Source organism: Ovis canadensis, chromosome 22 (assembly GCF_042477335.2).
Source record: "Ovis canadensis isolate MfBH-ARS-UI-01 breed Bighorn chromosome 22, ARS-UI_OviCan_v2, whole genome shotgun sequence".
NCBI classification, from domain to species: Eukaryota; Metazoa; Chordata; class Mammalia; order Artiodactyla; family Bovidae; genus Ovis; species Ovis canadensis.
This window is the reverse complement of record NC_091266.1, coordinates 24,918,379-24,934,202: the sequence shown is the minus strand read 5'-3', so window position 1 is coordinate 24,934,202 and position 15,824 is coordinate 24,918,379. Positions and strand designations below refer to the sequence as shown.

Genomic DNA, 15,824 nt, shown 5'->3' with positions numbered 1-15,824 from the left:
TGAATGAAACTGACGAGGTATGGAAAACATGTCAAGATCATTTTCCAAAGAATATTTTAGATGAAGCTCTGCCTAATCTATTTACCATCAAACTCTATAAATGCTGCTCTAGTAGGTCCTACGCAATCTGTATTTGTAAATTAACTAGGTCAGACCACAGCTAGTGAACAATTTCAGCACCAATAAGTTATTGAAAATGAGATTTTACACCATTAAGAAATAAATTGGCTGGATAGTCAAACATTTCAAGGTCAAGGTGTAATTTGAAAGATATCAAATTTCTGGGAAAAAAAATTATTTTTAATCATATCTTCACATTAACTTTACAATAGTAGTTGTACTCTGCTTAAAATCATATGCAGTCTGGGCATATCAAATATATGATATTTAAGAAGTGAAATTGAAGCCCTAATCCTAACTCTAGCACTATGAAGAAATGATTCAACACTGCACATTTAAAAAAATCTATTCTTTCAATAGCAAATTGATAAAAGCATTATGTGGGACAATTTCTACTGAAAAAGTAAATGACTTATTATTTGTGCAGTGTTGAAAATTTACTGCAACTCTAATTTCCTTTTTAACACAAATAACGTCCTTTTAAATATAAACATTATATGTATTCAATATTCAAGTAAAATTCCCTAACAGTTAATGACATTTAAAAAATGTGCAAAACTGCAAAACTCATTGTAATAGAATGTGTAAGGTCAAAAGGGTGGAACGGCTGACATCTATTGGATTGAATAAGTGCATCATAAATTTTTAAAGAAAAAAAAAACCGCTTACTGTAGAATCTCAAATTGAAATTTCCTGTGCAGCATTACAAAATATTGTATATTTAATGAGAAAAAAGAAGCTTGTAGGCAGCACATGAAGCATCCACAGCAGGTACATGATTGAAAACTAATAACATAAGTGTAAGTTGTTGACTGATGTAGGTACTAATAGCATCTGACTTTTAGCACTGGCCTTGATTACACAGGAGATGGAGCAGTCATTACAACTGAGAAAACATATTTAATAAATCATTGTCGATTTTTATAATGTTTCAAGCCCATTCTTTGTTGATAGCCTCCACATTTGTATGGTTAAGTCATTGTTGCTGTGTTTCTTATCTATGACCACATTACTTTTATATCCCTTCATTTGTGGATTCTTAAGATGTTGTGGAAGGTTCATTCCTGTACCCCAATACAGATTCACTCCCTCTAGCTGCCTTTTCTAGCACCAATATGCTTAAAAAAAATAAAATGCACAAATAACAAGCAGTGACAGCGGCCAATTCTTCAAACGTCCAGATTAATAACTGTAGCATGCTAAAGAAAGGTGCGTGTAAATAGCTGGAGATGGTATATGGTCCAGAATCCAGCACACAACAAATGCCTTTCTGAGCATTCCCTCCGTTCCCCTAACCCGAATACATGCATTAGAATGTAGCAAAACCTTTTAGAAACTCCTCTTAGCCAACTGCAAACTTATCTGTTGCCACAAGTGCAAAGGGGTAGGATGTGAACCTGTGTATCACAAAGCTCTTTAGCCACTTCAGTTGGTGACAGAACACAAAATGAGAAATTCCTACGTATACACATCAGTCTGTCTCCACTTTTTATAAAACTGGAATAAAATGGGAAAGTGCCATCTTTATTCATCCTAATTGAATTTTAAATGTCCTTTTGACACAAAAAGGTATATACATGACACTACACAATCTTTTTTCAACTGGACAACAAGTGTCAAAACCCTGTGGATGTATAGGGTAAAACAAGATTGGTCAGGAAAAGAGAATTGTTCCTATAACTGGTAATCTGACACAATGTCCTATTGCCATTTAAAAAAAAAAAAAAAAAGGTCCATTTTCAGTTTATTCAAGTTTGTTTTCATGGTGTTTTATCCCTCTTGATAAAAAAAAAAAATCAGACTTTTGTAATTTGTGTATGCTGATCTTCATCAAAAGGTTCATTCTCTGGGTCAGAGTCAGTGGTGTCAGAATATCTGTAATGATCAGGTTCATTGTCACTGACATCTGGTGTTACAGACGTTGAACTGCTAGCCTCTGGATTTGATGACTCCTCTACTGTTTTTGTGAAGTACAGCTTCACCTAGAGAAAGAAGAGAAAGTGTAAATGGAAAATCCATAAATCTGACCACTCTCAAAGATACATATCTTTATCGGATTCATTTTTAAGTACTATGACATACATAACCCTTAAAGAGCCTTTTCAATGACCTTCTCAAGATTTCCTACATTTTCTTTCTTGGCATACACTGAAAAGAAACTGGGATGTTAATATACTATGTGTTTTTTTAAATAAGCATAAACTACAGGCATTAATGAAATAATTCTACAAAAGAAAGGTACTGATTTCAATAGTCCACATAATATTTTTTCGATCACAAAATTCAACTCACATAGAGTTGAGTTTCAAAAGAATATTTCACTTACAGCCTGTCTGAAATTCAATGTATTTTCTAATACAGATAATATTAACAATGATGTTTAGGATTCCATTCACCCTAAAAACTTCACTGAAAGGGAGTAATAAAAAAGTTAATATCATACAGTGCTCTAAATAGTGAACCAACAACCTTTATAAGCAGAGGTGAAATAACTGTCAAAACAACTCTACAGGATAGGTCTTTCTGTTTTAAAAGAGAGAAAGCTATAGTTCAGCAAGGCTAGGACACTTGCTAAAGGCCACATATCTAGTAGGCAGTGGACATGGGATTTAAATTAGATCTGACATCCAATTCTTTGATCAGGCTATTATAGTGTCCTAGCTTTCATTCTTGCCCTCCTCTTGCCTTTATTTTAAAGGAGAGGACAGAGTAAACTTTTAAAGACAAAAATCAGATTACCTCTCTCCTGTGGAGAACACACTCAATGTATTCACACTTGGACTGATGTGTGTTAGTCAAAATGATTTCTTATCTATTGCTCTTCAAATACACTAAGCTCACTCTTGTCCCAGGGTTCCTACACCTGCTCTTTCCTCTTTTCCCAGGTATTTTATAGCTCCCTCATTTCACTTAGGCCTCTAATTAAAGTCAACTTCTTGGAGAGGCCTTCTCTAACCATCCCACTAAAAAATACACCAAGGCCACTCTCTCTCCTATCTCTGCTTTATTTTTCCAAAGCACTTACCATTATATGATATTATATGTGTTTGCTGATAACTGCAATAGCTTTTATTTGTAATAATAAATATAAAACCTCTTGTAACATTAAAACAAAAAAATAAAATTAGAGGAAGTCACACTTTAAAAGCTAGTAACTGAGGAAAATGTTCACAGAGAAAAGAAAGTAAACAAACTTACAAATTCTAAAAGACACTTCAAAACACTTTAATTATAAGATCTAAAGGTACTTATTAGCTCCATTTTCACTTGAAACAGGTAGCCCCTCTTTATTTTTATTACTACTAGCAATATCCTTAAACTTACGTGAAGAAAGAAGTGGGAAGGAACTCAGCCCTTTAGGAATGATTCATATGGAATGTTTTCACTGCTTCTACCATTCTCCCTCTCCATTTTATTGGAATGGAATGAAGAGAGAATTTTTAAAAAGAAAGGAAGAGGGTGTGGCGAAAGGGAGAGAGAAAAATCAAGTACAATAGAGAAGAAGAAATGAGGATAAGAAACAAATGGCAAACAACCGTTAGGGAATGTTCACAAGTCAGATTTTTAACCTGATTTGAATTCGCATCTAGAAATGTAAACAGAAGTACACAGATACATGTGACATACAGATAAAAGTAAAATGAGCCAAATGATTCCGTAACAAGAGGAGGTAGGCAGAGTTCAAAAACAGAAGAAGAGGAGAGGATGATCAGAGAAGGCCTTTCAGAGCACATGAGATTGAAGCGAAGGTTAGAATGTAAGGACAGCCAAGTGAAGGGCAGGCAGAGGCTGAGGGCTGGAGCACTACGGGGAGAAGGAAACGAATTGGAAAGACCTGAGGCAACTGAAGAACTGACAAGAGACCAGTCTGAGTGAGCTGCAGGAAGAGAATGTGGCTAGACTAGACGCAGAAAGTAGTCCCATGCTAAATTATACAGCTCTCTGTAGGGCCCATCAAAAAACCACAGATCTTTAAAAAGTATAAACAAGACTGATGATTACAATCAAGTCATTTTTAAGATAGCTCTAAGGAGTTGAGAATAAAATGGAGAGGGAGAATGGTAGAAGCAGTGAAAACATTCCATATGAATCATTCCTAAAGGGCTGAGTTCCTTCCCACTTCTTTCTTCACCTATTCCTACTTCATATTCAACTTAAATCCCCTCCCCAACTTCTGCCCCATATTTCACCAAACTGCAAAGAACAGGGTAAGGAAAAGGTAGCCTTTTGACTCTCTGTGCACCCTGCATTTCATTAGAAAGTTTTAGGTTACTGCTAGGTAAACAATGCTTACGAATATACTTAATTTAAAAATTAACCATTCAAGTCTTTCACCAGCTATATACCTAGAATAAAACAGACACACAGAGCCACTCACCAACTTCTCAATATGGTTTTAACTGACCTTAAAATTTGGAGAAAAGTATCGGTTGGCCTTGTCTTTATTTGCTTTGTCGAGATCATTTTTTGTTAAAGTGAGCACTAGATATTCCTTGTCATTATCTGCACGCTCTATACTGCAAATACTATCAATTTCTTGATCACATAGACTTCCATTTTCTACTTTTTCTGAGGTTTCCTCTGGTCCTGGTATGAAGAATGTGTTTACCCAAAAGTGAAACATTTTGTCCTTTAAAAAAAAAAAAAGGCATATTTGAATTTTTTTTTTTTAAAGACAATGCTAATTTATTCAACATTTGTCCTAGGAAGTGAACAAATCATGCCATGTACTATTTAATATTCTGAACAAAGGCAAACTCAAAAACTAATACTGGACAACCTATGGGTTATCTGTCTATAGCATCTAATTCCCACAGGAAGTTTCCTTTAATTCTAATCTAGACCAAAAATGTATTTCCACAAGTGCTAAAATAAACTTACTTTAATACCTTAAGTAAAATATCTTTTCTAGTCTAATGTTAGTTTTTTAAAGTGTTGAGTTTATATTATATGCTAAAAAAATTCAGAAATGGATTTAATTTCCTCTGTGTTTCAACAAGCTATTACAAAATTTACTTTAACAAAAGCTCTTGAAATGTCAGTTCAACTTTCCAATGAAGCACTGAAGGGTGTTATGAACTTCAACTTTTCGTTGTTACAAAATGCCTGCCTAAAAAAAAAATCACTTCTTACTAATAATGAGGTCTTGTAAATAAAAAAAAAAAAATCACATCAGAAATTCACTACTTCAAACCTTTCCTGATCAACGTAGAAACTGTTCTCTCTCTAGATTAGTGGAACTGGCCTGTATACATCATTTGACAATTAATGATGTACAACCCTGTGACATCTTATCTGGTACCTTAAACTGCCATTTAAATCTTTTATTCTAATTTATCTTCAAGTTTATTTTCCTGGGAAGATGGTAAGAACCTTAAGAAACTTATCTCTTAAATGTTTTTGTATCTTTTAACAGCACCTAGCACAGCAATAATGTGGTAGAAGTCTTTTAAAACTGTTTTATTAATTTCAATTATTTTAGAAAAGTTACTGAGTTAGTAACTACACACATACTTAAGAGTCCGAAGAAAATAAACTAGCAAAATTTAAAACTTCAAAAACTGTGGATTGTGCTAATGCACTAATTATAGAAAAACTGCTTTGTTTAAAACAAACCAAACTCTTGCAACATGCAAGGAAAATCACATAAAATGGAAATAAATAAGGTAATTCAAGATAACAAAGTATTATAAATATTTAACTTAACCTTCAATTTTACATGTGTTAATGTAAATTGGAAGAATAAGAATTAGTGCAGTCCTAGAAGTATAGAAAAAGTGATACAGGTGTTTATTTTTAAAAGCAAAATATAAAATTTTTATGTGTGCTAGTCTTATGATGAATAAAAGAAAAAATTTACCTTAACTGCAAAACATTTATTAATACCTCTTGGATTATTGAAAAATATATTTTCAAAGTTATGGAGATATACTTAACTTTTATTTATATAGTACACATAGGAAATGGGTTTCTGGTGAAAAAAAATCAGTTTTACATCTTGTGATTTTCCAGCTACTTGGATTCTGGATAAAAAAATATATATTTCTTCTGATAAGCAAAATAGAAGTCAAAATTCTTGCAGTTAATGAAGCCTCCTCATTTTCTCTCAACAACAACAACAAAAAGCTAAAATTCAGGAAAATGAAATCAGTCTGACTATGGAGACTGTCTAAAAATTAGTGATACACTACTACCTGGTATGTTTAGGAGGCAGTAACAATACACACAGCTACTGTTTCTGCTCATTACTACCTAAATATTTTGTACCTTAGGCTCACCTTAAACGTTCACACTTAGTATTTTAAACCAAGACTGTTTGTTTTAAAATGAGCTCCTATATTCTCTAAACATAGCTCAGTGAGATGCAAACCTCACTAACTTTCTAAACGTGTATATTTAAATACCACATTTTTTCATTCTTTATTACTTCCTCTTCATATTTATTCCTCGCCTAGCTGAAAATTGAAATAAATTTACTTCCTCAGTAAATCTGAGGAAGCTAAATATAAAATGACCCAGTCTCAACAAGCATTAACCAAAATGGGGGAAACAGATTTTATTTATACAAACAGACCAAAATGTTTTTTCAAACTCGTGCCCCATGCTTACTTCTCAGTTTAATCAATCGTCTCTTCTAACAGGACTGTAGCCGATTGAATGGGGTACATATGCAATCTTCAATACTTTTATAGAGTTTATTTGCATAAGCCAAGTTAAGAAAAATTCATCTCAAATTACAAAGTCAGATGGCCTTTTCCTTCTGCTAGGGCTATGTACCACTATAACGGCTGACTGATGCCATAGTAAGCAAAGCGTGTGCAGATTTAGTAGAAAACTATTCATGATTTATTAGATGTCAGACAGAAAACACATCTTTTAGTCTCTCCTTTCAGAATGATTTCTGCCCAACTAAATGCTTTAAGCAAAAGATCTGAGGTTACTATTCAAGGTATGGCTATTTTGGATATTTTTCCCAACAAAAGTAAAGAGCAAACCTTTTTTAGCATCTTGTTCTGTTTGTGGAAGAACTCTACTTTGATGTCACCACACACAGGCAGCGGCTGAGGGAACTCAAAGTACATGAACTTGTCTTCCCGTCGTGTGGGTCCTGAATTGGAGGAATATATCTTCACCTTTAGCTGGCAGACCACAAACTGAGGATCTGCATGGTCAAATACATACTAGTATCACTTCACAGGAAATGTTTTTAACTGTCAAAAGCTATTTTGATGATTAGTATTAGCAGCAGACACAAAGTAGTAATTTTGCATCTTTAATGCCCCAACTAAAACAAATCAATGGTTACAAAATAACAGAGATACATAGATAGAAATAAATCAGTGGAAATAAACTACAGCAAAATATAATCAATACCAGATTTTCCCTAATTTGTACCATCAATATGAGGTAATATTAAAAGGAACTTTTAAAACAGGTATTTGCTGCAGTATTTTAAAGTCTGTAAAACAGAATAAAAACCACAAAATACCAATCCTTACACATTCAGAAGAAAATATAACCTATAACAAAGTTATAGTACATTCCATAAACACAAGTTTCAATAATTATAAAAATATTAACCATATTTCATTTTACCTATAATTCATATTTTATTTTTAAAGGTATATAAAGCCACCACCACAAGAAACAGGAGGAAAGAGATTTGAAGCGTTTGCAAAGAAATGCAACAGACATCAAGTACAAATTATAGCACAATCTCCCTCTCTTTGAAACACATTCCATTTTCATTAACAAGTATTTTGACTTTGGTCCATATCTGTTTTAAAATATATGGTAAAAAATAATAATAATAATAAAAATAAAATAAGCTCAAAATATATCATGTTTATATTAGCAATGCAATTAAAAGGCAGCTAAGTGTGAAAAGAAAGGCTTATGTGTTTTATTTTTTAAATCGACTCATAAATACATTTATGCTAATGACACTGATGACAGAATTTGGCTTCCAGTCACGGACACTAAGATCCTAGCAGTTAAGAAAGAAAGTAATTAAACTGAGGGGGGAAGAAATGGGTTTTTAAAGTTTCAAAACATACCAAGATAATTAAGAAATAAAAACATAAGCTTGCATAAAGTGAATGAGAAATATATAAATATATAGACATAAAGTTCTCATCACCAAAAGACATCATTCTTAAATATGGGGGGAAAAATGTATCACATTCTTTATCAATGTGACCGCAGCTCTGGACAAGGCAAAAAGCTTATTCAAGCTAAATAAATATTCCAGTACAATAAACACCTACTGGCTCATCTATACAATATTTAATGCAGTATCATCAATCACATAATAAATAAATAGTAAGCGATAAAAAGTATGAGTGTTTACTGCAATATGGATTTGAGAGACACTGATGAGAAAAAGGAACTCTAAAAAGAGAAATGTTACACTAACAACCTATCAATAATCTTCACTTCCTTGACTAAAGATTCAAAGTACAATGCGCTATTTTACAAGACTTAATTTGATACTGAAAATTTCACTGAGAAGTCCAGCTTGAAGAAGCGAACAAAGTATGATTTTAAAACTGTGATAAAAACCAAACAGGATGAAAATGCCTTGTAATCATATTCATTCAAACTCCACTAATTCAGAATCTGATCATCTTAATCTTAGGAGTTTAAAAAGCAAACTCACTGTGAAATCTGAATTAACAGATCTTAATTAACCTACGTCTAAAATGTGCACCTTCAAGAATTTCCGAGCTGTATAAATATTCTCATTAGAAGTTAGTGTTACTTAGACATTTCCTCAAAAAACTAGGCTCAAGTTTTAGTAAGCGAAAAACATTCCCTCACATCCCTAAAGAAGACAATTTTCTTTACAGTATGAATTTCACATTTTAGATAGGTAAGACCACACTTAACAGAAGTCCAACATCAGTATGGTTCTTTTGACTAAGACACGACTGATATATATATATGTCTTTGATAGGACAAACGGTGCTCTAATAAAACAGAAATGAAATTAAAACTTAGAATTTTATATTATGAGAGAAAAATCAGTGATCATCTTTTATTAACTTTTTTAACCCTTTTAGATATATAGAAGATAGTAACTTTTTTTAAATTCAGAAATATTAAGACAATAATCAAAAAAGAAAAAGGTTGTTAACTCCTGGCAACTTTGCAGAAGATACTTTATTTCCACGTTTTGTTTTCTTCACTGATTCCTCTTCCTCCTCCTAAACCGAAACCATTATGGATCCTGTTTGTCTCAGCCCTCACACCGTTTCTGTCTGAGCCTTCCCACATTCTCAGCTCAGTTCAGTTGCTCAGTCGTGTCCGTCTCTTTGCGACCCCATGAATCGCAGCACGCCAGGCCTCCCTGTCCATCACCAACTCCCGGAGTTCACTCAGACTCACATCCATCAAGTCAGTGATGCCATCCAGCCATCTCATCCTCTGTCGTCCCCTTCTCCTCCTGTCCCCCAGTCCCTCCCAGCATCAGAGTCTTTTCCAATGAGTCAACTCTTCACATGAGGTGGCCAAAGTACTGGAGTTCCAGCTTTTAGCATCAGTCCTTCCAAAGAACACCCAGGACTGATTCCATATTCTAGCCCTATATCAAATTTATATGAAAGGCTTAACTACCATGTCTCGTTCCTGATGCTTCCAACAGTATGACATATCTTTCATATAAGTTCAAATCCATACTTTCAAGTACCAATTGAATATGTTCATGTAAACAGCTCACCTTTACCTGATTTAAAACATATGTTTAAAACCAAAATATCAACATTCATGTCTCCAAGTCTCAGATTCCTTTTTCTTTCTTCCCTTTTCTGTGACTTATTCACCTGACCAGAGTAAAATATTTAGATATAAATGGCAAAAGAAAAACTAATCATTTGACTGCCCCAGCAAAGCATACCTGGCTTAAAGAAAGTCATGTAATTCAACTGTTTAATTTTCCACTGTTTTTCCTTCCCTCATGCAGTCACTACTTTCTACAAAACTGTACCTAACTACAGCTTACGCCTCTGCTACGATCACTGACAACACAGCATGTATCAAATCAAGTCCAACATGCCTGTTCGGAGTCTTCTAACAGTCAGCCACACATTGTATTCCTATTCTGTTCTCCATCTCTATATTCTTGTCCAGCTCATTTCCTTCTGCTGTGCTTCAATTCAAGCTATTTCCTACTGCCTGTAATTTTCTTTAGTTTAAAGGCCAATCTAAATTGCATGCTTTCTCCAATGTTCAATAAAGAGCTGGACTTCCTTCACAAAAGTATTTGACAACTCCCCCCAACTTGATTTTTCTGAATATATTATTTGTAATTTACACGTATAACCACACATTTAGTTATATATTACAGCTTTACTAGACAGTATTGAATCATAGTATGTAAACAAAGAACTAGAAAATTGGTAAAGATTAAACAGATCTCAGTAGTAACTTGCAAAGTTTAAATATAATACTAAGAGGTCCAATATACACAGACACACACAACACACATGGTTTAAAGGCAGAGCACAACTGCAGAGAAGAACTGACAGACGTTTGCTAGAGAGACCAATATGGAAAAATAGAGTAGATAAAATTACTGAACTAAATGTGTATTTCTGTAATATTTTGTACCTTGCCATTTGGCTCTTACACTGATATCTAACACTACAGGAAGAACATGAGTTTTTTTGCGTTTTTTTTTTTCCCCTTTCCCTTCTCTGCTATAAATCTAAGTTCGTATGTCAATCACCTCTTGACAGCATAGTACCTTGTACTCAGCAGTTTTTAAAATTGTACTGAGATGACAAAAACATCAATGAGGTCTCTTTGAAGTCTTCCACGTGCTATGTTAAGGTCTTTGATAAATAAAATTAACTTGCCCTAAGAATACAGGAAAGATCTAATGAAGGTGATCACACCTGACAACATAAACAACATAAAGAAATTAACTCCCTAGGTATAAATTAATTCAGCATCACAAGGCTTTTAAGTTACATAAATACTGTAAGAAGAAAACTTTAGGCTAAAAAATAAAACCACCAACAAATTGCAAAGTATCAATGAAATACTGTTAGAGGTATTAGAAAAATAACACAGTTACATCTTACCTAGAAACTATAAAACTGTATTCTAAATAAACAAAACACAGTTCTTAAACATGAAATGCAACAGGAAATGGCAACCCACTCCAGTATTCTTGCCAGGAAAATCCCATAGACAGAGGAGCCTGGCGGGCTACAGTCCATGGCGTCACAAAGAGTCAGAAAGAACTGAGCACACACAGACACAAACATGAAAATACGACTAATCACTTCCAAGACAGAAACTAATACAAAAGACTCTGTAACAGAAAAAAGCAGCACAGTCTGTTCTTTTACAGGGCTGTATTAACACTTCCACATGTTCTCTCGTGACCACCTGCTCAGGGTCAAGGTTTTAAGGTTCCTATCAGTCTAGCTTAAGAACTCTGGCAAAGAATAGGAGAGAAGCAGAAAAGGACCAGGAGACCTGAGGTAGGCTTACAGAAGTCAGGATGAGAGAGAAAGGCAGACATCAATGACATGATCTTCTTTAAGCACTTTTCTAGGAAGTTTCAGATTTCAGAATATCCTCGTATTATTGATAAAGACAAAGAGAGGTGCGGTAGATGATGTGCCCTTGGTTACACAGCACATTAATGACAACTCTAGCACTGGAGGGAGACTCACGGGTCTCAGTCACTTAGTCATGTCCAACTCTTTGTGACCCCAGGGACTGACTGCAGCCTGACAGGCTCCTCTGTCTATGGGATTTGCTGGGCAAGAATACTGGAAAGACTTGCCATTTCCTCCTCCAAAGCAATCACGCTCGAGGGCACCCATGGATCAAATCCACGTCTCCTGTACTGGTAGGTGATTCTTTACTACTGAGCCATTTGGGAAGCCTCTTTAGCACTGGAACTCAGATCTAAAGCTAGGCTTTCTCTAATATTCCACACTCAATCAATATGCTTCAGCATGTTGCTATGTCTTATAACAGTTTTCTTTTTAACATCCTTATCACCATTTCTATTAACATCTGGTCTTCCTAAGATACTGAGGAATTGGTTCCTACCCTAACACCACTGAAGTGCTGAATCTCAATGCTACTCATACTGAATCACTGACAGGACAAGCTTTAAGTCACCAAGTCAGAATATAGGCTGCATTTGGTGGTTGTGGCATGGAATACTTCTTTCATAAATATAATATGGCTTCAAAGTCTTTCAGACCCAATGGTCTGGGCTTCCTTAGGCCAATGTGTGCTGAACAGCTGAGTTAAGTAATCAGTTTGGACACCTCAGAAATATACAAACTTGCATAAAGTTTAAGTGTGATAAATTTCTTTATAGACTTTTCATAAACTTCTACATATGTTAAGAAAAGTGTTACAGTAAATGAGAGGATGAGGATCTGGAGCACTTACTGCAAGTTCCACCACTGAACATGGGAATAGTTTCAAACATCATCTTGTGAAACAACAGTGCCACTGGTCTGTAATCCAGATGATTCTTTAACAGGTAGCTATAATAATACACATAGCGCCTCTGACTGGGAATAGTTACTCCCTGGTGAACAGACAAAAAAAGACAGAAAGGCAAAGTCAGAAGAAAAGTTTCATTGTGTCTGCTGAAGTACATATATACATTAAAAATTTGACCTTAAATGATCTAACATTTAAACCTAGCTTGGTAACAGAGTAAATCAAAGCAACATCAATATGAAGGAAATATCATAGTAACTCTCCTCCCTTAAAATCAATTATCATAGCACTCCCATCTATTCAATGGTCACAACAACCTTTGAACTATGCACCCAATAAGCAAAGGCCAGTGCATATCCAAAACAACTGTCAAAAGCCTTCCCACACAGGGTTCTCCCCAAGGATTTATAGAACAAAATTCCTCACGAACCTGGATACCTATTTTCTAGGCAAAAGAATCAGCAAACTAAATAAAGACATATTGCCTTTATGAGACAGAAACAGCAGCAGCAAAAAAGATGTTGGCTTTAGAACCCAACAAAAACAAGAGTATGTGGCTGACACAAATGTATGCTATAATCTGATAACAACGGTACTTAGAGGTGTCCCTGAGCTATGTTACCTTGGAAATACATAATGTTTTAGAAAAGTTAAGTATGTTCTTGTTCAATTGCGAAGTCACGTCTGACTCTTTGCGATCCCATGAACTGCAGCATGTCAGGCTTCTCTGTCTTTCACTATCTCCTGGAGCTTGTTCAAAATCATGTCCACTGAGTTGGTGAGGCCATCTAACCATCTCATCCTCTGTCATCCCCTTCTCCTCTTGCCCTCAAACTTTCCCAGCATCAGGGTCTTTTCCAATGAGTTAGCTCTTCGCATCAATCAGGTGGCCAAAGTACTGGAGCTTCAGCTTTAGCATATGTCCTTCTAATGAATATTCAGGGTTGATTTCCTTTAGGATTGACTGGTTTGATCTCCTTGCTGTCCAAGGGACACTCAAATATACAAATGCTAAAAAATATATACAATTCATGTGGTGTTTAAATGGAGACCCTGACTTACCTCAAGAAAAAAAAAAAATCTAATGTGGGCAGCAACGCATTCACTAATGGGCTGAGTAAATGAGGTATTAGGGAACTTACTGAAGGTTTCTTTTCCTGTTACACAATATTACTTTAGGAAAATTTAAACATTCAACCTAGAATTTGCAGTATTTCTCTTTTAGATGTTATATCAGCATCTAAATTGCCCTATGTTGTAAAATCTCTGGACTTTTATGCTTTCCTTCTCCAATGAATAGTAGAAAGCACATTTATGTAAGTTTAAAGATAAGTATGTTGAATGGCAGGTATATAGGTATTCATTTCAGCACTTTCATAAAGGTTAGTATGATTTTATTACAATTAAAAAAATACATAAAGTGCCAAATAATGGATAAAAGTCACTTCAAAATCTAAGATTATGGCTATAGCACAAAGATCATTTAATCAGGAGACTTGGATGTGAATGCTGATAGTCAAAATACAAATTTTGTTTCTTCAGGAAAATGAAGACAATAATACTACCTTCACGAGATTCTCATGGGGATTAAACACTAAATGAAGTTTACACAAAACCATGCTAAAACAACAAAATGTTACAGAAATCCGAATCAGTGATTTTAGAAATTCTACCAAGTATTTAAGGTATAATTTTTGGAACTGTAGTAGTATTTTTAGTTCTACGTATTTTCTTAAACAAACAGAACTAAAGCTGTGTTATTTTAAGAGCTGCTACAAATACCAATGTAAAAATTTATCATTAAATTTTAAAAACTGTTAAGCTTAAAATTATTCTCTATATCATATTACTTAATTCCACTTAACCTTGTCCCCCCAAAAAACCCTTTTCATGTTTATCAAGATAAAATACAGAATTGCAAAGCAGGTTGGGGGAAACAGCACACAGAAGATGGATGGGGGGGAATCTTTTTTGAACCATGTATATTTATAACCTAGTCTAAAAATTAAAATCAAATTAAAATTTAAAAATTAAATCAATGGAAACCTTTAAGACGACCAAGCTGTCAAGTTATTTATTGGGGTTTAGTGGAATGAAAGATGATCTTTTTCGTCCTCATCTTCATTCTTGATATAAGTGTGCATGAAATAACTAGAAGATTTTCAAAGTTTTAATTTTATTCAAGTAGCAAGTGATTGGTAGTTTATCTGCAATACAGGTTTTAGAAACTCAGTTAATCCTTAACAAAAAGGCAAACGCATAGAGAAAAAATACTATGAATCTAATAGCTGCTAGCAATGAATGAGTAGTTAATGTGTAATTACAAGAATCAAAATTACTGACACATTTCAAAGAAAAATGCTGGAAAATGTAATTTAAATGTATTGTTTTACTATCAAATTATGTATAATTAGTCTTCTGTATCTTAACTTTGCAATCCTTATCTGTTAGCTAACCAGCATCTCAAATTCAATGTGCCCAAATTAACAGAAATTTAAAACTTGTGGAGAGATCAAAAGCTTCACAGATACAGACAAGCAAATGCTCAGAGTTCAGCACCACCAAGTCAGGTTAGTTTTCTGTTAGGTCTCTGTATTTGGTAATACATAAACTCTAGCTTTGTTTGGGGAAAAAAAAAGTTGGAAGGTCCAAATGTGTACTATAAGCCCTTGAGATGTTGTCCTCACTCTATTCTTGTCTCTCACAGCAGAGATGCACCTAACTAAAATTTAAATAACAATACAATGAATCACAATGTAATCTAAGATTTGAAATAAAACGACTAAAACTTCCACACTAAGTTGACAATGTGATTTATAACGTTTTAAACATCATATATCCTGAATGCATACACTGGAAACGATTCATGTGCACGTTTTACCTACAGCATCTTGAATATTAAGATTAAATTTAAATATATATACATATTTTTTAAAAATCTAAGAAATGAACTTACTGATCTTAAAAAAAAAGGGCTGACCTTTAAAAGCTCTTGAAGATTAAAAATTACATGTTCAAATTTTTCCATTTTTCATTAAATTAAGACTAATAAAATCAATTCTATTCTTGAATTAGTAATTTTAAAGCTAAACTGGTCTATAACTACATCCCTAAAATATAGTTCTACTCTCTACCACTAAACATTCTCCTAGAAAATTACTTATATTCTTAACTTTGTTTCCTCAAGTAAAACATTAAAATCACTTTAATTTTAGCTAAACTCAGCA

At 34.1% G+C, this 15,824-nt stretch overlaps 1 protein-coding gene across 4 annotated transcripts in view; it reads right to left on the bottom strand.

The window, feature by feature from the left end:
• Positions 1-1,000: 1,000 nt before the first annotated feature.
• Positions 1,001-15,824, bottom strand: part of PTEN (phosphatase and tensin homolog) — a 96,907-nt gene continuing 82,083 nt past the window's right edge. For all 4 annotated transcript variants that reach the window (XM_069567928.1, XM_069567929.1, XM_069567930.1 and 1 more), the window contains 4 exons: positions 12,541-12,682; positions 7,116-7,282; positions 4,526-4,750; positions 1,001-2,102 (listed from right to left, as the gene is read on the bottom strand). In XM_069567928.1, coding sequence (XP_069424029.1) covers positions 1,917-2,102; positions 4,526-4,750; positions 7,116-7,282; positions 12,541-12,682 — 720 coding nt within the window. In that variant the 3' untranslated portion in view covers positions 1,001-1,916. The remainder of the gene's footprint in view (positions 2,103-4,525; positions 4,751-7,115; positions 7,283-12,540; positions 12,683-15,824) is intronic.